General features: G+C 45.9%; 1 protein-coding gene across 1 annotated transcript in view; it reads left to right on the forward strand.

The window, feature by feature from the left end:
* The window catches only part of PUSL1 (pseudouridine synthase like 1), a 397,644-nt gene that overhangs the window by 223,216 nt on the left and 151,361 nt on the right, over positions 1–23,067 (forward strand). Inside the window, exons 4-5 of the mRNA XM_078640914.1 lie at positions 8,728–8,877; positions 19,532–19,705. Of these exons, the coding sequence (XP_078497040.1) occupies positions 8,728–8,877; positions 19,532–19,705 (324 nt within the window). The remainder of the gene's footprint in view (positions 1–8,727; positions 8,878–19,531; positions 19,706–23,067) is intronic.

The following is a 23,067-nucleotide window of genomic DNA, read 5'->3' on the forward strand; positions in this document are numbered from 1 at the left end:
TCAATGATGCTGTGGTAGCGCATAGTGATGTTGTGGTGCCCCTGAGTGATGCTGTGGTGGTGCTGAGTGATGCTGTGGTGATGCGATAGATAGAGTGTAATTATGTGGCGTGTAACTATGTGGCACTGAGTGGTATTTGGAGTGTATGTTGCATTGAGTGCAGTGTAATTATGTGGCGTGTAATTATGTGGCATTGAGTGGTATTTGGAGTGTATGTTGCGTTGAGCGCAGTGTAAATATGTAGCATATACTTATGTGGCACTGAGTGGTATTTGGAGTGTATGTTACATTGAGTGCAGTGTAATTATGTGGCATGTAATTATGTGGCACTGAATGGTATTTGGAGTCTATATTGTGTTGAGCGCAGTGTAAATATGTAGCATATAATTATGTGGAACTGAGTGGTATTGTCTGGAGTGTATGTTGTATTCAGTAGAGTGTAATTATGTGGCACTGAGTGGTATTGTTTGGAGTGTATGTTGCATAGAGTGCAGTGTAATTACGTGGCGTGTAATTATGTGGTACTGAGTGGTATTTGGGGTGTGGTGGTGGGGAGTGGGTGGATTTGTGTAGTGCAATTATGGGGATAGTAATTAACCCCTTTAGAGCTTGTAAATAAACCTCCCCAGTGCTGCGCTGTCCATTGGAACTAGTGCTGAATGGACGTCCAACGGTCGTGCGCAGCACTGGGGAGGTAGTGGCCGTGACGACCGTTGGCCGACGGCAGCAATTAAGGGGTTAAATAAGTAAATAAATAAAGTAAGTAAATAAATTATGTGATATTGAGTACTGGAATTATGTGGAGTACGCTTATGTGTTATGGAGTGTAATTGTGTGGTGTGCTGTTGAATTGTGTGTCATTAAAGTGTGTGGATAGTTTTGTTTTTTGTGAGGGACAAAAAAAGGCATGTCCTTTATTGAAACTTGATAATACTGGGAAGTGAGAGGCAATGTGATCTTTCATTGAGCTTTAAGAAATATGATTACAATTTTCATTTTTTCTGCACAGCACTTGCAGAACAATACACAGATGTCACATAAAATTTGAAAGTGGTATAAACTTAAAATTAACATGAATTTCTACGACAGCTGATTATTTTTGTAATGCTGGGGTGGGGAGGGGGGATCATACATAAAATCAGATCCCGCCTAGAATTTCTGTGAACTAAAGTTATTGCCCTTCAAGGTTCAGACTGGGGGAGGCTTTGCAGAAGGAAAAGCTAGAACTGAATTTGTCAGTTCACGCAACTTCATTGAAATAGATATTGGGATCCATGAAACACCATTTCCACATACAGCATTTGTGAAAACAAAAAAGTCCCTCAATGTTATTCTGTGCCTCTATTTCTTATTTAAATCTTACAAATATTGACGGTAAGGAAAGAAATGGAGCACAGTGAGTGCTCGGTGGTTGTGATTCAAGAGCTGTGTATTGGTAGGAATGTCCTGGTTCTGGTGAGCTTGTGCGGGGTCTGTTGGTGAGCAGCTGCAACTAGTGGCTTGAAGAAGTGCTGCAACTACATAATTGGGGAGAACTAATTAAGTCTGCAAGCAAGACATCGCAGGAGCTAATAAGGTTTCTAAATAACACCGAGCTTCACACTGTTGGCTTCATCACGGTGCTGGTTGTACTGTTACATTGTGTGTCCTAGTTTATGTTTTATATGTGGTCACATGACCACGTTCGCCAAGGCTTTTTTTGTATATATGTATATCATCTAAGCAAGGGAGTAAGCACATTAAGAAAGTTACTTTAAAGAATAGATTACGGAAATGAATGCCAGTTTGCTTGCATAGCAGTGATGTGCGTCAGTATTTTGGTTTGATTGTAAACACCCCAATGATTTTGAGAAATTCTTCCACATAATGTTGTATATTTAAATAATTATTTCCATGCAAGCGGACTAATTTCTTCAACAAGCATGGGCACGCTTCACATTTACCGATACTAAGGGCTAGTTTTATGAAGCATCTTGTTGCTTTTTCAACAACATTTATGGGTAGGAGGCCTTCGGTTTGAAAAGTAGTGCTTTTGGTGTTACTGGTGAATGGAAGGACAGCAGGAGGCAACACAGAGGGCGTGTGAGGTGGCAACATGAATAACAGCGGCGTGGGCTGATAAAAAGCCATCGCACTGGGCATGCCAGACCACTTAAGCTTTTTCGCGGGTGGGAGGCAGCACGGAGGGTATTTAACATGGACAATGGTAAGAAGCCGTTCGGGCAGTCTGTTGACCGAGTGCAGCGGATGAGCACAAGTGTGCGCAGAAACAGCATATCTCAATTAGGAACCGATCATGGTGTCCAGGGATCGACTATCCAAGCCGTCAATGGGGCAGCGTAACTAGGCTCATGGATCTTTCTAAAATGTAGCACCTATCACACAATTCTCTGCGAGAAGCAAGGGGTCTTGACGTCCGCAGCTGTGGGGGTGGGAGAGGTGGGGCTCGTTCACAATGCTTTAAACATAAATAAATAGTAAGTATCCATCCATATTTTAAAAGCATACGCTCAACGAAAAGAAAAAGAAACCTATTACAATGCAGCAAAGCAAAAGTAATTCGAAAAAAGCAATTAACCGACAAGGCTCCGTTTAAAAATAAACAGTTTCAAAGCGAAAAAAGTAAATTACAAAAGCACGACGTGAAGGTGGACTTTCATTGCTTACAAATTGAAACACATTGCTGCTGGAAACTTCCTGCAAATTAACTCCCATCTGGTGAATGCGTGGGGCAAAAAGACGTGCATCAGAACACCAGCCGAGGCAGGAAACAACAAGCTCTCTGCATTGCCTGGCGGGGGAGCGGCTTAGACACTTTAGTGAGGCAGCGGTGCTCAGCAAAACAAGCTCTGGCATTGCGCGGAGGGGGGCGGGGGAGCGGCTTCCTTTGAAGTCTGATGCAGAGGCTCAGACAAATGGTGTGGGATGTGAATGGTGTGGGATGTGGCTGGCGATGTGCACGCACCTGGCTCACATGAACTTTACCCGATCCGCAGTTTGGGGAGATTTTTGAAAACCTTACCATAATCTCGACAAACAAGCATTGCTAAAGCAATGCCGTAGTCGAGACCTAAAAAATGGCCTCCGTTAGTTAATCAGTGGCCCAGATTTGACAAACCAAGGCAGTCTTTAAGTTGTAAAAATGCACTGTATAAGTGTTTTGCCAGGTATGGGAGACTGCATGCATTTGTGCTTGCTGCAGGCAATATTTATGGTAATACTGGGAAAATCAACATTACAAATTGGCCACCAGACCATAAAACAGGCCCACAAACGGGCAAAAAATGGGCCACACACTGACATGTCAGACCAGCCCTTTGGGCACTGCCAGATGTCCTATAGGCCAGTCTGACCCTGTCAATGGCGTATGGGAGGCCAGTGAGAAGCAGAATTCAAAATTTACATCCCGTCTGGAGATCCATTATTTAAGACAATGAGTTTTACCATTCATTCAAAGTGGTAACACACTAACTATCAATTCCTCCCAGTCCCATCTTCCTCCTGTGCAAAAATAGATTTCAGAGGAGCATTTGACCTCCTGATGCAGGAGGTAAATGTTTTACTTTCCAAGAGAACGGAGAAAGGCGCAGGATGCTATTTATAATGCTTTCTTGTCCCGAAAAAGGACAGGGCCAAAGGCCTATCATTGGACAAATTAAAAATGATGATGCTGGCTTTGGTTCTATCCACCTTGGACCTAGGAAACTGTAAGATGTCCTTGGACTTACAGACGTGTATTTCCATGTACAAGTACCACTGGCATTAGCTGCAGTTCAAGGGGGTCCAGAAACCCTTTCAATATTCTGTGCTCCCTCTCAGCCTTTCTTTGGCACCTCTGTTGTATACAAAACTTATGGCATTTGTTGTTTGCCTCTGTCTGTTGTGTATCACTTCCAGACCACAGACAAACCCTTGACATTGTTGTGTTTCAACACCAATAAGCTAAAAATCTACCCGAGCCGCACCCAGAGGTTTCCATTTATTAGGGTAATTCTAGGCATAGTGGGGTTCTAGGCCTTTCCTCCACGGCAGCGATTCAAGAACATTCAGCGTATGATCATGATGTATCGAGCATTGCTGGATCTTGATGAGGGTAGCTCTGAGGTATTCTTGGCCGCTTGGCCTCATTCTCATTATCAGATGGCACATGCCAGGCCTGCCATGCCTGCAGTTTAACCTCAAAAGTCCAACATCAGGTCTGACTCTCCAAGACCATTTAGTTGTCAAGGGAAATGGTTCAGGATCTACAGTCAGGACAGGGTCACCTGGGGTGCAGAGATCAGAGGTTGCAGGTCTTAGGTGGAGAACTGGCTTCACATCAACCTGCTGGAGCTTCAGGGGATCCTCTTGGCGTCAAAGGGAGGCCGGTGCAAGGTCTAATGAACAACACTATCACTATGTGGTACTGCAACAAGCAGGAGGGAGTAGGGTATTTTGCCAGTAAGCTCTGCACCTCTGGTCGTAGCTGAAACAACAGACCATCTTCCTGGCCAACAACCGCTTGTCAGGTTCCCTAAATGTCAGATCGAACAAACTAAGTAGGCGCCGTCTGGCACATCACGATTAGTGTCTCCATCATGAGATGGTGAAGGGTGCCTTTGAACACTGGGGAAGCTGTGGCTAGGTCTGTTTACGATCTCATGAACGTGCAGTGTCGGCAATTTTGCATGCTGGAGTTTCCTCCAAGGCGCTCATTAAGAGACTCATTCTGGCTGGAATGGAGGAAGGGACTTTTTAAGCCTTCCTACCTATACCTCTCCTGCCTCTGAAGAAGATCAAGGAAGACTGGGCTTAAGCCATTTTGAATGCTATAGATATTGGACCACCATAATGTGGTAGCCAGAGCTTCTGAGCCTGAGCATTTGTCCTCCTTTTAGGCTTCCTATTCAAGAGCACCTACTGTCTCAGCAGCAAGGCAAGGTCCTGCATCCGTATCCCCACAAATTACACTTCATAAGTAGAGAGTGAACAGTGGTATTTCAATGCATTTGAGTTGCTGACCGAGGTGGTGGATGCCATCTTTGCTGCCAGGAGCCCTTCTATGAAGTCTGTCTATGCTGGACCCTGGGGCAAATGTATTGCTTGGTGTGATGCCTGAGACACAGGTTCCTTGCAAGCCAAACTTTCTGATGTTCTTTTGTTCTCTCTATAGCCCATCAAGGCCATGCAGAAGGCACTGTGAAAAATCATCTATCAGCCCTTTCGAACTTCCATGTTTAACTGGCCAACCATCCTTGTTTAAATCACCAGATGTGTTACGTTTCATTAAAGGTTTATCACATATATTTCCTCTCAACCATTTGTGATACCCAATGGTTTCATAAGCCTATACAGGCCTCCTTCTTAAGGCTGTTGATGCTGAAGAATGTCTTCCTTATCACCATCTCATCGGCATGCCCTGTGAATGAACTATAGGCATTGTCAGGGCAGATGCTCTGCACTACCTTCTTCCTGGAAACGTTTGTGTTGAGGACCTAAGCTTTTACCCTTAAGGTCATCATGCCTTTCCACAGTAGTCAGCCAATGACCTTGTCTGCATTTTGTCGCTCACAAGAGGAGTAAAGGTTCCATCACCTTGAGTTTATTTAACTGTAAGAGTTTTGTTGCTGATCTTACACAAGCCCGCTTCACCCTCTCTGTGAGCGAGTTACTTTTTTCATCTCAGCTACATGTCCTTGTTGCAAATCCAACAATTAACTTTTTCCCTCCCTCCACTTGATCAGTGTTGTGTTGTGCTGATCTAGAAGTGTTCTGTGATGGCATGGGATCACATTACACTGCTTAGTCTCCACAGGGTCACATTTTTTAGAGACTTAGAAACCCACCATTTGATTGTTTATTCTGGAGGCTGGCTTAGTGGTTGCTTCAGTGATTGCTCTGGTGCTCACCCCTGTAGTTGTTGCTCTGGCAGATATTACAGTAGAGGTTGTGAGCAATAGGTATTGGTCTGTCTAGTAGTGTGTCGAAGGGGGGGATGAGTGATTTGACTGGGTTCGGTTTGTGTGGAAGAATTGTTATTAGAAGCCTCCAGGGCATGGGTATTAGGTGTTTTTAGAGGTAGGTACTAAGTAATACGGAGCTGGTGTAGATAGGTGATAGCCAGTACAGGAGTTTTTCTTGGGGCTGTGGTAGGGAGAATGTGAAGGAAAAGATAAGATAGAGAAGGTAGTGAGGGTTTGGGGGACTAACTGGAGATAGTTTTTTTATAACACTTTTTATTGGTTTTAAACAATATACAGCAGCATAGAGCATTATCATGTAACACACTATTGAGCAATTTTCATTTAATAGTTTATCATTAATACATATTATCTGTAGAGCACCTAACTCCGTGTATCCTGAGAGTATGGAGACCACATGCCTCATATTTTCTGATATTTTTGGGACATCTCCATGACTTATATACACATTCTTCTACTTTGGCACCCCAGTCCATTCCACATCTAACTGGATATAGCTGTGGTCGTGTGCATCTATTCCGACAGACGCACCATGTAGGAGCATGAGCCAGAGGAGTTAGTGAAAAATCATTAGAAAGAGGTTTTCACACTATTTGCTGAAGAAGATTGAGGCAATGACTGAAGGTTAATAGCTGGAACATGGGAAGAGTATGTAAATCACATGGGTGACGAAAAAAGGTGTGGAAGTGTATCAGGGTTTGATTGTGTACTAGGAAGTAATGGTGTGTGGGGTAGAAGAGATCATTTGATAGATAGAGCTGATTGGGCTAATGATCAAAGGATGAAGGGTGGTGATGTTGGCAGGTGACTTGCTTTGTGGGTGAACATAGGTTGCATTAGATTAGTGGTCAGTGAGCACATGTTTAGGTGTTTGGTAAGGAGGGAAAAGGAATATGTTTTGAATTAGATGGGGGTGTGAAATATGGAGCGGAGTAAGCAGTGTGAAGGTAGGCTACCAGGACTGCTTGGATGCCTATTAGAAAGGAGGATTGAAGGCTTTGAGTTAGCTGGAAGGGTAAAAGCTGAAGCAGTTGAAACTGTGCTACTGTGAAACACATTAATACCATTCTGCCTTAGGCAGTTGTGTTTATTTGTAGTGACACAAGTTCACTACCAGGGCCACATAGGATATTTCTGTGCAGCAGGTTCAAAGAAGATTTAAAGCTTATGACCTATGATGTGGTGTATGATATGGAGCAATGGATGCTAGGCTACCAGGACAACTTGGATATTTCAGTTCAGACGTTCAGACAGTGGTGTAAGCTCTGGAGCTGTGACATCCAGTATACCAAGACCCCTTGTATATTTCATAGTTAAAATCTGACAAAGGCTGACGGGTTTTGAGTCAGATGATGGAGTAATGTTTGGAATGGCGACCAGAACCAGTTAAGATATTTCTTATCTGGAGATCTAGTAAATGTTTAACAGTTTTGTGTTAGTCGGTGTTGCATGATCTGGAGCACTGAGAGCTCCACGGTAGTGGTAAGATCACTGTAGCAGTAGAAGGCACAGACTTCACATCAGAAGTTGTCTTGAAGGATCAGTGCTTGAACCACTGTACAAAGACAATTTGTGAAGGTGTATTTTTTGTCTTACCTAGCAAGTGTAATTGGAAGTGTGCTCCTTCAGCACTGCTTTGTTAACCAAAGTCCAGCATGAACCCGGAAGATTTTGTAAGGTGTAATATGGTTGTCATCAGATTCGCTGAGAGTGTAAAGAGACACTCTTGGATTGAGATTGTGAAGGGGACACCTGATACAACAAAAAGTTTTGGAACTTTTGATTTAAAATAGTCGTATGGCCTTATAAATGTTCTCTTATTCCATAAAGTTATCAATGTTCTGTCTGTGGAGTAGTGTGGCTCACTGGTTAGAGGCGGCAGGCCCGAGAGTAGATGTCGGCCCGGGACCAGGGTTCAATTCCCGACGCGGCAGGGTCGTGGACCTTGGTCAGCGGACTCGATAATTCTCGCTTCAGTGCTTACTCTAATCAGGGGTTCCACTCGGCAACTCTGGGCATTAGCTTGCCTAATCTCCACAACGGCCCCACCAATTCCGGGGATGCCTGGCTCCACCTTGGGGACTCCCAGCAAGGGACCATCCCACAGGGAAAGCCAAGACGGGTCCCCCAGAGTTATACAGCGCCAGGAGACCTATGGATGGGTAGCAGTGCGCTTTACAAGCTCAAAAACATTTACATTTACATTTAGGTAGCGTTGTGTGTGCCCACAAAAGATGTGATAAGTAAGCTATTACTCAAGGCTTCCAAGTATTCCATGTGAAGTTTGAAAAGGACGGTGGCCGACCTGAATCTCTTTAGAACTCTGAATGCCATTGGGGCACATCATATCGAGTTCACAGAACCTGCTAAGGATTGTTGCAATATTTCTTATGCCCATGTTTTGTTACGTTTCCCCTTATTGTTTGATATGTGCATCTATATTCTGTAACTGAACGTAAAGTCAAGAACTTACTTTGTCTCCGACCAACGAGAATCCCAAAACCGTAAAAGATATTCAGACTTGGAAAATTATTCAGGACTATACCTATGGTAAACATGCATTATATGCATAATATAATATAAATTTTACTGGCTGTAACTTTAATAGTCGCAGTTCTCACTGACGTGTTTGATGACCCGAAGGGTTTCAGTGTACACTCAAATAATCATGTTTAGGCACCGGCGTTTCTGAAGCCCATACTTTGTGTTATAAATTATCAGTAGTGGTCAAAAAAGCAATCATATTTCAACCCTGTTCTTCTTACAGCATACTGAAAGCTTATCGCGTGCCCACAGACTTCCATGCGCGTTACCGGGCCGTGTCAAGGACCTATGTGTACCGGCTGCTGACAGGATGCACAAATCGGTTTGACATGCCGGTGTTTGAGCGAAAGCTTTGCTGGGGCCTGAGGACAGGGTATGTGACTTTTTATGTTATGTTATGTTATGTTATATCCATTTGTAGCGCGCTCGGATACTCGTGAGTGTCCCGGCCCCTCCTAGATGCAACTCCTCTCTGTATCTCTCCCCTCTTTCTCTCTTATGAGTTGTATCCTAGACATCCCAGCAAGGCAAGGTGTACAGGAAGTCCCACCTCAGAACAGAAATCCCCCCTCCAAATAGGAAGTGCATCCTGGGATCAGGAAAAGCAGTCCTGAAGCAGGAATCCCGGCCTCAGAAAATCAAGACCTGTCGTAGCGCAGTCATGCCTCAGAACATGGAGTCCCACCCACCCCAGTACAGATTGTAATGAGGCTCATAGGACAGCAAAGTGAATCCCTCTAGAGGCGGTCCGTTGCCCTGTATTGTATCAATCTCCAGGAGGATACGGAGCACCTGTTTTCAAAAGAAAACCCTGGGGTGAGGGAGTAGAGAGGGAGAGAGACCACGAGACACTGGTTTCCTGCAGGAGTGCTGTTCTGAACTCTCTGAATTAGAGGATGGCACATCATTTCAGAGGCACACCACCCTCACTGTCAAGAGAGGAAACAGAAGAGTATTGAATAACAGAGGGGGGATTCTATGTTAGGAAAATATGATGACAAGTGCATGATGCAGTTTACCTGGTGGGAGAGGAGGCGTCACTAATACTGACCTCCAGGCAAACCAGGACAATTGCCAGAGAACCGAAGATGAGTTCCCAACTTCACTTCTGGAAGGTAGAATCGCAGTCACCAACCAAAAAGGGGTCAACTGAAGCCAGGCACAAAAGCAGGTTCTCAATCACTAAAGCCTAATCGCATGGGAATTCAAGAGCACTGTAGCTGACACAAATACCAAGGTCAGTTTAAGACAAAAACAAGGGTCAGCACAAGGAATAGGAGGAGGGAAACAGAGAGAGCTGATAAAGGGAACAACAAAAAAGGTGAGGGACCGGAAACAGGGGTGCAAACTGTAGCATCAGGCTATAGCTGAAATAACCATTGTTGCCTTACAAGATTTTTGGCATCCACTAACATTTTATAGGGCTCTTCCCTCTCAGACTCATAAGTCCACTTGCAGTTCTCAGGAGGCAGAGGCCTCGTGTTTCAGACCTGGCCCTGGAAGCTAATGTTCTCCATGACTGTAGTTGCCACTGCCCTGTTTCTCAAATCCTCCATTTTGGTAAGTTTCCTGACTCTCTTGTGTAGTGTCCTATCCCAAAACTTTACATGTAGCTGAGATAGGATAGAACGGTTCATGGCAAGGTCGAGGAGGGCTGAACATGCATAGAAATATGAGATGGAATACAGATAAGAGATAGCAATATGAGATATAATGGAAGGGGTAAGAAATATAAGGGAAGTGATAGCAGATATAATGGAAGGGATAGGAGGCATAAGGATAGAATAGATAGGGACAAGAAATATAAGAATAGGAGATATAGTGATAGTGAAAGCAGATAATAGGATAGTGGAAGGTGATAAGAACAAGGATAGGAGACTTGGGGATAGGGATACAAAATATAGTGATCGGAGGGATAGGAAATATAGGGACAGAAGGTAAGCATAGACGATAAGGTTAGGATAGGAGCTGTAGAGATAGGGATAGGAGAAATAGGAGATGTTGATAGGGGGTAAGGATGGGAGATACTGATAGAATAGAAGATTGGGATATGACAGTGTTTCATTTGTAAAATAAGACGTTTTGGGGCCTCACAAATTGGCTCAGAATTCCACAATCGGTGATATAGAAGGTTTGAATGCCAAATACTAAGGCAGTGTAGTCTTGATTCCACCTCATGCCTCTTTCATCCACTAGAAGGCACTGTCTGTCTCTTTAGCTCACTTGTGCAGGCATTTTGTTGATCTTGCTTTTTCAATTTGTCACTGCTTTTCTGCCTTAATCTTCCTCGCCCTTTTTGTGTTGTTTTCTCTCTTGCTCTGGATACAAATTTGTTGAGAAAAAATAAGCGCCTGTCCAAAAAAAGAGTGCTGGTGGACCCCACCTGCAACCATGGGCTCAATTTAAGCACTGAGATAGGATAGGAGATAATGATAGGCTACATAGGAGGTAATGGCAATAAATATGAGGGACAAATATAATAGGAGATATGGATAGGAAGTAAGGGTAGGATAAAAGATATTCAGATGGGAGATAAGGAGAGGATAAGAGATCTAGGGATAGGAGATAAGCAAACAACATTAGATACGAAGAACCTACGCCTTAACATAGGAGCTAAGGACATTATATTATGATAAGAGATAAGGAAAGGATAGTATAGGAGATAAGGATAAGATAGAAACTATGATAGGAGGTAAGAATTGGTTGTGAGAGTGCCTGATTTGTAAAATAATACATGCTGGCAACCAAGGTTTTGCTCTGAAGCCCGCAACTGGCACTATCAAAGGCTGGTGTGCCAAATATCAAGGTTGTCTATTCTTGATTGTTATGCTATTTGGATTTGTAAAGTGCAGCTTATCACCTGAAGGGGATCCAGGCACTAGAGCAGGTGTGTAGGTCGTCTGCTTGTTGTTAGTTGAAGAGCCAGGGCTTCAGCTTCTTGCGGAATTCCAGAAGCGAGAAGGAGATTCTTATATGTAGAGGGAGGTCGTTCAAGTTTTGGGTACGAGGTAGGAGAAGGCTGTCCTCCTGTTCTGCTTTTGTGGATGTGAGGTGTGTGAAAGAGAAAGTGAGACAGAGTGTAGGTGTCTGGTGGGATGGTAAAAGTGGAGGTGGCAGCAGAGGTAAGCTGATCCTATTTTATGCAGTGCCTTGTATGCATAAGTGAGGAGTTTGAATTGGCTGTGTTTGTGTATCGCCAGGCAGTGGAGTTTTCTGAGGTGAGGCGTGATGTGGTTGCACCTTTGGAGGTCCAAGATGATTCTGGCTGCATCCTTCTGGATGATCTTGAGATGGTGGCTGTGGATTCCGGCATAAAGTGTGTTGCGGTAGTCTAGTCTACTTGTGACTAGGGCTTGAATGGCGGTACACCTGGTGTTCTTGGAGATCCATTGTAAGACTTTTCTGAAGATGAGTAGAATGTAGAAGCAGTAGGAGCTAACTGTGTTCACCTTTCAGGCCATGTTGAGTTTATTGTCTAAGATGATTCCCAGGTTTTGTGGTAGTGGGTGACGGTATTGGGCCAAACTCTGATGACCACCAGGTGTAGTCCCAGGCAGAGTTTTTGTTCCCAAAGAGCAGCACTTCCGTCTTGTACTAGTTGAGTGGCAGGCAGCTGGTTTTCATCCATACTGCTATGCAGCTCATGCATTTAGTGAGGTTGGATCTTGTCGTGGAGGGCTTGCCTGACTTGTGTGTTCTGGCTGTGAGGAAGGAGCATATGCTTTTGAGGGCTGACATTTGCATGCTTTTTGCATAAGGTCTTTTGATAATTTGGGATTGTGACATGGTGTTGAACGCAGCAGAGAGGTGCAGCAGTATGAGAGCAGGGGGTTTTCCTCGTTCTAGAAGGGTGCAGATCTCATTTGTGGTTGTGAGAAGTGCTGTCTCTGTACTATGGTTGCTTTGGAAACCGGATTGGGAGTGGTTGAGAATGTTGTGGAGTACTAGGTGGGTGGTGAGTTGCTGGTTGATTGCTTTCTCTATCACCTTAGCTGGGTAGGGTTATTGGGAGATGGGGCAGAAGTTGCTACGGTTGTTGGGGTCTGCTTAGGGTTTTTCGAGGATGGACATGACTGCAGCATGCTTCCACTCCCCAGGGAACTTTGCGGACTCGATGGAGGAGATGATGATGTGAATGAGGAATTTGTTGATCACAGGTCCTCCTATGCTGTAAATGTGATGTGGACATGGGTCTGTGGGGGTCCCGGAGTATATGGTTTTCATGATAGAAATGGTGTCTTCCTCTGTAAGTGTTCTCCAGTTGGTTAGGTGTCCGACTGATCAATCAATCAATCATAGGCATTTATAGAGCGCTCTACTTACCCGGAGGGTCTCAAGGCGCTAGGGGGGGGGGTGCTGCTACTGCCCGAACAGCCAGGTCTTGAGCTTCTTCCTGAAGGCGAGGTGGTCTTGGGTCAGGCGCAGGTGGGTCGGGAGGGAGTTCCAGGTCTTGGCGGCCAGGTAGGAAAAGGACCTTCCTCCTGTTGTCGTTCTTCGGATGCAGGGGACGGCGGCGAGGGCGTGACTGGCTGATCGGAGGTGTCGTTTGGGAGCGTAGAAGTTGATGCGGTTGTTGAGGTAGCTCGGGCCTTGATCGTGAAGAGCTTTGTGTGCGTGGGTAAGGAGACGGAAGGTGATTCTCTTGTTGACCGGGAGCCAGTGCAGGTCTCTTAGGTGTCCGGAGATGTGGCTGTGTCGTGGGATGTCGAGGATGAGTCTGGCTGAGGCGTTCTGGATCCGTTGGAGTCTCTTCTGGAGCTTGGCGGTGGTTCCGGCGTAGAGGGCGTTGCCGTAGTCCAGTCGGCTGGTGACGAGTGCCTGGGTGACAGTCTGCCTGGTCTCGGTGGGGATCCATCGGAAGATCTTCCGTAGCATGCGCAGGGTGTTGAAGCATGACGAGGAGACGGCGTTGACTTGCTTGGTCATGGAGAGGGAGGAGTCCAGGATGAAGCCCAGGTTGCGTGCGTGGTCTGTCGGTTTGGGTGCGGTGCCCAGGGCGGGGGGCCACCAGGAGTCGTCCCAGGCGGAGGGCGAGGATCCCAGGATGAGGACTTCCGTCTTGTCCGAGTTCAGCTTCAGGCGGCTGGTCGACATCCACTCGGCTACCTCTTTCATTCCTTCGTGAAGGTTGGCTCTGGCGGCGGCGGGGTTGTTGGTCAGGGAGAGGATCAGCTGGGTATCGTCGGCGTAGGAGATGATGTTGAGGTTGTGTTGGCGTGCGATGGCCGCGAGGGGGCTCATGTAGACGTTGAAGAGGGTTGGGCTCAGCGAGGATCCTTGAGGGACGCCGCAGATGACTTCGGTGGCCTCTGACTTGTACGGTGGTAGACGGACTCTCTGTGTTCTTCCGTCGAGGAAGGAGATGATCCATTCCAGCGCCTTCTCCTGGATTCCGACGTTGCTGAGGCGATGCACTAGGGTGCGGTGGCAGACGGTGTCGAAGGCCGTGGAGAGGTCTAGTAGGATGAGGGCCGCTGTTTCTCCGTTGTCCATCAGGGTTCGGATGTCATCGGTGGCAGCGATGAGGGCGGTCTCGGTGCTGTGGTTGGCTCGGAAGCCAGACTGTGAGGGGTCGAGGGATCCGTTCGTCTCGAGGAAGGCGGCCAGCTGCTTGTTGACGGTCTTCTCGATGACTTTGGCTGGGAACGGGAGCAGCGAGATGGGGCGGTAATTCTTGAGCTCGGTGGGGTCCGCTGTTGGTTTCTTGAGTAGAGCGCTGAGTTCGGCATGCTTCCAGCTCTCAGGGAAGGTGGCGGTGGTGAAGGAGGTGTTGATGATGTCACGCAGGTGGGGTGCGATGACGGCGTCGGCCTTGTTGAAGACGTGGTGAGGGCAGGGGTCGGTCGGAGATCCGGAGTGGATGGAGTTCATCATGCGGACGGTTTCTTCGGTGCAGATCGGAGTCCAGGCGCGGAGGGTGGTGGTGGGGGGCGGTGGTTCGGTCGAGTTGGACGTGGCGTTCGTCGGTTGGGTGTTGAAGCTGTTGAATGGTTGATGTGCAGCTTGAAGATGATGAGTTTGAGCGGATGTCCCTGTGGTCCTGGGAAAAGGTGATGGAGTTGATTGACGCTTCTGGGTGGTGAATTCCTTGATGATGCCAAAAATCTCTTTTCTGTTATTGGAGCTAGCTTTGATCCGATTTGTGCGGGATCTTCTTTTGGCATCTCTCAGGAGGCAGTAGTAGTGCCTGAGGGGCCAACATGTAGGTTATTTTGTGTTGGCCTCGTGGTTAGCTCTCCATTTCCTTTCCAGCTGTTTGTCTTATCTTTTGGTGTCCCAGAGTTCTTCAATGTACCAAGAGAGTTGTTTGCTGGTCCTGCAGTGTTTGGAGGTTTCTATGTGTGCCAGAGCATGAGCCCAGTTAGAAATCCACTGGTTGAAGTTGGTGATATCCTCGGCTAGGTTGTTAGTGGTGTTGGGTTCATTAGTTTCAAGTGTGATGCGCCAGCCACTTTTTGGACAAGGTGGGGGATATTTATAAAAACTTCCCAGCCTTAAGTGATAATATGAGTAAGATGGAAGGGGAAAAGGACAGGGTGAATGGCAGAGGTGAGACACTTCTCTCCTTCCCTTTACTAGCGCTTACAGAGGTTAAGTCTCTATGCAATAAAATAAAATCAAGCTCTCCAGCAGACCCTATGAAACCAGACACTTTCTGTATATTTCACAGACATATATTACCGGTCAGTAGGGAGCTGATCAACCAACCTATCTCTGTCCACTGCAACAGTGTTGCTTGCATGGAAACATGCCAAATTTACCCCATTATTAAAAAAGTCTTCTCTAGACGCACCTAAACTGGAAAACTACCGTCCAATATCCCGGCTCCCTTTTTTGGCGAAAGCCTCTGAATCCTACGTGAATTCCATCCTCACAAATATGTAGAGACCAATGAGTTTTTGGATCCCTCAGAAAACGGTTTTAGATCACTCCACAGCACCAAATCCGCCTTGTTGGCGGTGACGGAGCAATTAGGTAGCACTTTGGATGAAGGAAACTCTTCAGTCTTCATTCTCCTCGACCTCAGTGCCGCTTTCGATACAGTATCCCACAAATCTTACAGTGTCATTTGCAGGAGATGGGGATAGGTGGCCCTGCCCTGACCTGGTTCAGATCCTTTCAGAAGGGCAGGTCATTTCAAGTTACTACACTTCCCTATTGTTCTCGGGAATATGCTTTGCACTACGGAGTCCCACATGGATCAGTGTTGAGTCCTACACTCTTCAATATTTACGTACAACCCCTGGCGACAGTGGCAAAAAAATAGAGGGTTGTCATTGGTGTCCTATGCGGATGTCAACCAATTGGTTATCTCTTTTTCCAAAAATTGTAATCATAATCCCATTAACTTTAAAGAAGATATGATGGCAGTAGCAGACTGGGTGACAGCCAACTGTTTACAGCTGAATGCTAGCAAATCTTAAATCCTGCTGCTAGGGAAAGATAGCCACCTGTGGATAGAACAATGGTGGCCAGAAGCGTTGGGACCTGCACCCTCACCTAAGGAAGTTGTGAAAAATCTAGGTTTCTGGGTGGGCAACTGTCTGTCCTTTGAAACCCAAACAAAATCGGTTGCAGGGACTTGTTTTGGGCTTCTGCGTGGAATCAAGCCCCTGTTAGGGTTCTTTGATTCACAAACCCGCCATAATATTATCCAAGCAACAATCCTATCTGGACTGGATTATTGCAACTCTCTCTATTTAGGCTCAAATAAGGCTGGAATCCAGAGCCTGTAGGGGTACAAAGCACGGCAGCGCAATCCCTTCTTGCTCTCCCCAAATTTTGCTTGGTATCAAAACATCTACCCAAATTACATTGGCTGCCAATCGTGAACAGAATACATTTCAAGACACTATGCTTAGCTCATAAAAGTTGCACTAAGCAAGCCCCTTCTATCCTTTCAGGCCAACTTATGTCATACTTATCACAATGCATGTTGCTATCAGCGGATCTGCACTTAGCATGCATCCCCCAAGTCAATAGAGCACAAGCTGGTGGCTGCTCTTTCAAGGTGCTGACAGCAACACTATGGAACTCATTACCTGTATCCATCAGAATTATTGACAACCACCTGGCCTACAGAACGGTTATAAAAATTTGGTTCTTCCTAAACTAATTTTACAGTCTCTATCCTCAACATCCAGCCATGCGCTGTACAAATCCCCCTAACATAACATAACAATTTAGTTTGCATTATTCTGTTCTAGTTCCGGCAGGGTTGGTTGGTGTTGATGGGAGCTTTGGCTCGTGGCGTGGAGATTTTGAAATTGATGACTTGGTGGTCGGTCGGTCCTTGTGAGTGGTGAGGCTAGCTAATGCTGTAAGTGGTGAGTGCTAGCTAATGCTGTTGCCGGATGCAAAGATGATGCTAATTTGTGTCCTGCGTTGAATGTTGGGTCTGTGACGAGCTGGGAAAGTCCTAAATGGTGTAAAGCCTCAATGAAGATGGTAGTGCAGTGGTTTGAGGAGTCTTCCAAGTGGAAGTTGAAATTGCTGAGAAGTAGGAAGTCCTTGGAGTTGATGTGGAGGGGGGTGATAAAGTCTGAGATGAGGTTGCTGAAGTTGCCTCATGGACTGGGGTGGTAAGCCAGGATGCCTTTCAGGGAGAGACTGGAAGGTTCAAATTCATGTGTTCCAAGAATGGGGTGTCCGGGGTCTGTGGCAGATGTGAATTTGATGGCGTCTTTGTAAATGATGGCGAGTCTTCCACCATGATTGTGGAGACGGTCCTGGCGTACAATTTGGTATCCTGCTGGGATGACCACATCGATGTTGGAGATGAGGCAGGGTAAATCCAGGTTTCCGTTAGGAAGAGGAGGTACGGCGTGCTGTTGATGAGGAAGTCTCATATTTTGTCTCATATTTAGTCTCATATTTTGATAGTGTAATTTTTGAGTGAGCGGGTGTTGAGGAGCATGCATGTGAGAATTCACTGAAGGTCAGGTGTGGTGTTTGGTGAGGTGATGTTGTGAGAGGGTGACTTGGGAGTCGGGGTATGGGGAGTGTGTGATTGCGAGTTGCTGCTGAGTGACAGTGGGAGCAAGAGAAAAGTCCAATCATGCTGTGGAGCGCAGTGCGGCAATAGTGGGTGGGCAGTGTCCAGGGTTGAGCAAGTGAAGGGACTCTGCGAATGAGCGGTGGTTGGTGATTCTGGGCTGCAGGAGAAAGAGGGAAAGTCACAAAAGTAAGAAAAAAGCACTGAATTATGACAAACATATGAGATTAAAGAACCCCACAATCAATGGGCAAGAGTGAGAAATAGAGGTGCAAAAGAAATGGAAGAGAGTGAGCGAGAGGCACAAAAGTATTGACAAAGAGTGAGCAAAAGAGGAACAAAAGTGTGAGAAAAAGAGTGCAGAAAAGGCACAAAAAGTGTGAGAAAGAAAAAGGCACAGAAGTGTGAGAAAGGAAAGGCACAGAAGTTCAAGCAGGTGCAAGAGCAAGGCAGAGAGAGCAAGAGAGCATGTGATAGAGGCAGGAGGAGACTGCGGAGAGAGGTAGCAGCAGGGAGAACAAGGCAGGGCCTTGAGGTGCATAGCGGGGTGCTAAATGGCCTTAGACGGGTCCGAAGACCAGTCCCAGGTAAGCTGGCCTAGTGATTCCACCTGATGCCTTTTTTTCCACAACCAGATACTCCCTGTATTTTTGGCTCTCTTCTGCAAGTTGTCATTCTTGCTTTTTCACTTTGTGTTTTTTAAGTGCTGGTCCACAAAAATGAGTGCAGGTGGTCTCCACCTACAACCACTGTCTCAAAATAAGCACTGGGAGAGGATAGTTGATAGCAATAGGAGATTACAATAAGATAGATACGAGATACAGGGATAGGAATGTGAGCTAAAAATGCGATGGGAGTACAAGATAAGATAGGTTATTAGGATAGAGGTATGGATAGCATAATATATATAGGGTTAGGAGATAAGATTAAGATAGTAGATTTGTTTGGATAGTAGATAGGAATAAAATAGTAGATTAGAATAGGAGCTAAGGAAAGGAGATAAACATAGGATAAGGATAGAATAGGCAATAGTTCAATCAATCAATCAAGATTTGTAAAGCGCGGCTGCATCACCCATGAGGGTCCTGAGGCGATGGGGTCCATTCTCATGCTGTCCGTGGTCCTAATGTTTGAACATCCAGGTCTTGAGTTCCTTCCTAGGCTATATAGAAATAAGGATGGGATAGGACAGGATAGGAGATGATTACAAAGTAGAGGTGAAGATAAAATAGGAGATTAGGATAGGTGATAAGGACATAATATGAGATATGGATGGGAGGTATGGATAGGAGATATAGTGATGATATAGGAAATAGAGGACTACGTATAGGAGATATACGAATAGCGATCTGCAATATGCAATAGGGATATAGGAGATATAGGAATACCCTAGGATAGAAGATACATTTAGGGGACAAGATAGACGATTAGGATAGAAGTAATGCTGGGCTAAAAGATTAGGTTAGGAGATATATGCATGATAGGAGGTTTGGAGAGGATATGGGATTGACAGAGACTAGGACAGAAGATAAGGATAGGATATGTTATAAGGATAGAATAAGCGATATGGGCAGGAGATAGGATAGGAGTTGGAATAGGATTAGAGAATAGGATATGCAATAGGACCTGAGGTAAGGATAGGAGAAGGAATGGGGATGGAATGTTTTCCTTGCTGAATCACATTCTCCGTTATTATCCCCAGAGATTCTAAACGTTGATACCCTGCAAAGATATTCAAAGATATTCATAATATTCCAAATTCACCACCCCTGCTCTTGGTGCACTGTTAGCACTTTGTCATAGTCACTTGACGTCATGCCAGGAAACATACAGAGAATGATAGGCCATTTACACACAGGACATTCGCCTATCCAACAAGCTCAATCCCCGGCGTGTTACCTGGTCAGGGTCGATAAAATCAGCCCCCGTGGGCTGGATATTGACAGGACATATTGATGTGCGCTCCAAGCGACAGTTCAGTTTGCGGTGCGACTCGTTTGCCTTATTTTCTCTTTTTCTGCCGCTGCTGCAGGCGCCTGGACGTGTCGGCCATGCAGGAGGCGGCACAGCTCCTCCTGGGAACGCACGATTTCAGCACTTTCCGCTCGCCGAGCTCAGACGATGCCCGCGTGTCCCCTGTCAAGACGCTGGAGCAGGCTGAGGTGGGCCCTGCCTCCGGCCTCATGACACACCACCTCGTGCACAGGTAAGAGCACGTAGAGCCGTTCACCTAACACAAGGTGATTGCGTAAAATGGGAAAAAATCAAACTTCTACTTGCCAATATTCACTAGCCTCTTAACGTATCGTTATTCTATTATTGTCTTATCTATGTCTCTTGTCTTCTCCTTCCATACCTTACATTTACTCATTGCGAGTTCCCCCGCCTTCTCTGTCATCAGTGCCTGTGAGCTGGGCAGGTCCGGGCCTCTGTATGTGTGTCCTGACTGACGGTTGCAAAAAATAAGAAAGATTGGGGTCGAATCACAAAGCCCTCTTTAAAGATTCATAAATTCACTGCTGTCCTGTTTGTCCCCACTTTGGAATAAATTCCTGACTTTTAGGTTTTTTTTGGCATCCCCTACTAATAGTCCCGGGAGTGTATGCAGTTGAAGGGGTTTGTGAGGCAGCTGCCTGCAACACGGCAGAGTAGGCACTGTGATAGTGCATTTGACATCTTGTGACAGGCAGACTCGCGGCAAGTCAACTTCAAGAGCAATCAGGCATCCACCCTTTCATCCATACACACACAAACTACAGCTTATCCAACCATGCACTCAGTCATGCCCCCATTCGCTTATTTTCCAGCTCGTCCATCCATCCACACAATCAATTGCCCAATCACCCGTCTCCCTTCATGCACATTCACACATTCATCCATCATGTATTTAGTTACTCATGTACCCATTTGTTAATAAATGCACCCATTCATCCACTTGCCCATTGGCTCATCCTCGCGTTGACCTACCTACCCATCACTTCACACACAGTTCCTCTCACCAATCGGAGGAGAAGCTATTGTGTATATATAAAGGAAGCCGGACCTGTTGTGTCTGTCAGTGCTTGTTCTATTCACCGTGGCTGACTGAAACCGTAGATGGAGCTGACTAGCCGGGGTAGGGTTGTGTGGCTACAGCACAGCATGAAGTGACTGCTTCATATGATCAGGTAGGCAAGCAGTTCTTAGAGAGGTAATAGATGCCTCTTTGCATTCCTACAAGGGAATGTGTGGGGAATGTGTGGGGGGCAGAGTAGGGAATACTCCAACACAAAAGGCCAATGAGATGCAAGTTCTAAATCGACCATTCTAGATAAACAACCAGGCTCCTAAGTAGGCCTGCATGGCAGTGGAGAAATTTCACAGCAGCAGGACTCGCTATTCAAGAGCGAAGTCGGTCTTGTGGAGAGGAGGAAGGTTTCGAGAGTACAGAAGAAAAGTGTGAGCCTCTGAAAACCCACAGGTGCGGGACTATAGTTAGAAGTGTGTAGGCCTTTCAGGCAGATGAAATTTTTTTAGAGTAGGAAGAGTTCTATAAAAAGCCAGTGAGGCTGGGGCAGGGTCAGAAGCAAATAGAAGTGTGGTGAAATTGAGAGGGGTCAGGTCATCATGGAGCTTTTCAACTGGAGGGTGGCCTGGGGCAGAGTTGGGTAAATGTAGCCCTATAGGGAAGTGGGGTGTATACAGGACATGATGGAGTCTCTGAGAGGATGGTGTGGTCAGGGAAGAGCCAGACCATGTTGGTTGTGTTAAGTTATGTTGGTTATTTATTTTATATGATGTTTCAGGAGAGGGTCACTGTGAAAGGGGCTGCACCAGACTCCCAGGGGCCGGTCTCCTTCTGGCAGGTGAGTCTTCTGTAAGGGGCATCAGACCAGGAAGTCACCTGAAGGGAATTCCAGTTTTCTAGTTAGTAATAATTTGGAATTGATACAGTTTCAGCACGCACTGTGCATGGTCAGTGAAAACAAAATAAGAAGAGACACTAGTTACATAAAAGCTACCAACTATGGGCCTGATCACGAGTTTAGATGCTATTTATCGCTCTTGATAATTAACGATAACTTGGGGTATGTTATATATCGGGTGTGATAAATAACATCTATTATGAGCTATTGAGTAATAACTTGGTGTTTAACGCATAACGTGGTGTTTAACACACCATGATTGGGTACATTTTGTATGCTTTTCCCTGTTAAATTTCGGGAAGGTTTGACCTGCTGAAATTTAGGGAAGCTAGAGTCATTTAACTCATCCAGGGAATTGTTGGATGCATTAAGTACTTCAAACTCATAATTCCGACCCATGCATAAACAGGGGTTTACACACGGTTGAAATACACTGACCACATCGTAATCAGGCTCTAAAGTCCTAAGCTCGACAAGACAACAATAACAGTCTCTAAGATGCGATCAGAATATCGTGCAGTGGCTGTTTAGTAGATACCCAAACCCACTACCAAAAACTGAATAAAACAAAAATAAGTATCAGCAAGGTCAGTAGGGGTTGTTGAGTCCACTGTGGTGAAAAAAAAAAGGTATTTGAGGTAATTTATGATTCTTCAGTATACTTTTGAGAAGTAAAACAATCTCCCGCCTAGGAAGAGGAAAGATACACTAAACAGTCAACAAGGTGAGGTGAGTGAGAAAGACTCTTGAGGGGTGAAAGGCCCAGTATTTATATTTTAAAGAATTGGTAACAGTGGGCCTAGCAGGCAGTTGCGCAGTCAAGCCAGAAAGTAACAGCTGGAATTTCTAACCCTTGCTATCTGCTTGTGTGGTTAAAATTGAGTTTGCGGTGTGGAGTCTGTTTCACGGAAATACTACACATCCAACCTTACAATTAAGCTGTTATGGTCCCTCGACCTCAGCATAAGTGATTTGTGCATTTGCAAAATGTAAAAATATTCAGGCGTTTCCTAACTGTTAAAACCTGATGTGTAGTGGCTGTGCGGCGCTACAACACCCTTGGGCATGGATTCCTCTCCCCGCTGCACGCAGCCTTACGTCTCTGTGTTTTGCTTTATAGGATGACCCTGAAATAAATTGTGTTCGCCTCAACCACGGCCTGCACGCTTCAGCTGCTCGTGCAATAACCTTCCCTCTGTACACGGTTCTGAGAGATTACTGGGGGCGCCAGCCATGACAAATGTCATATATTTCTCGTCCTCCGCCCCACTCGTGAAAGCCCCCGTCTGCCTGCAGCTCAGCCTCGCCATCCATCAGCTCCGCTTCGGAGTCACGCGCACCGTTCCGCAGCGGACGGGCCGATGGGAAGCTGGGGGGGGTTTCTCAGGTGGGCGGCCAATTAGATATCAAGATGAGACAATGTCCTAACGGCTAGGGCGCGCGAGCTCGAAGCTGGGGAACCGGGCTCGAGTCTCGGCAGGGACGCTCAACATCCTGTGATTCTGGGCAAATCACTTCCGGGCACATGCATCAACCTATTTAGGAAGTGCAAACGTTGCAAATCGGTAAATTCGGCCGTTTGCGCTTCCTAAATACGTTTTTGGGATGCATTAAACATTGTTTCAAAATTCGCTTTTTTTTGGACCCCCCCTGCACCCTTGGA

This window comes from Lissotriton helveticus, chromosome 5_1 (genome assembly GCF_964261635.1).
Source record: "Lissotriton helveticus chromosome 5_1, aLisHel1.1, whole genome shotgun sequence".
Lineage (NCBI taxonomy): Eukaryota > Metazoa > Chordata > Amphibia > Caudata > Salamandridae > Lissotriton > Lissotriton helveticus.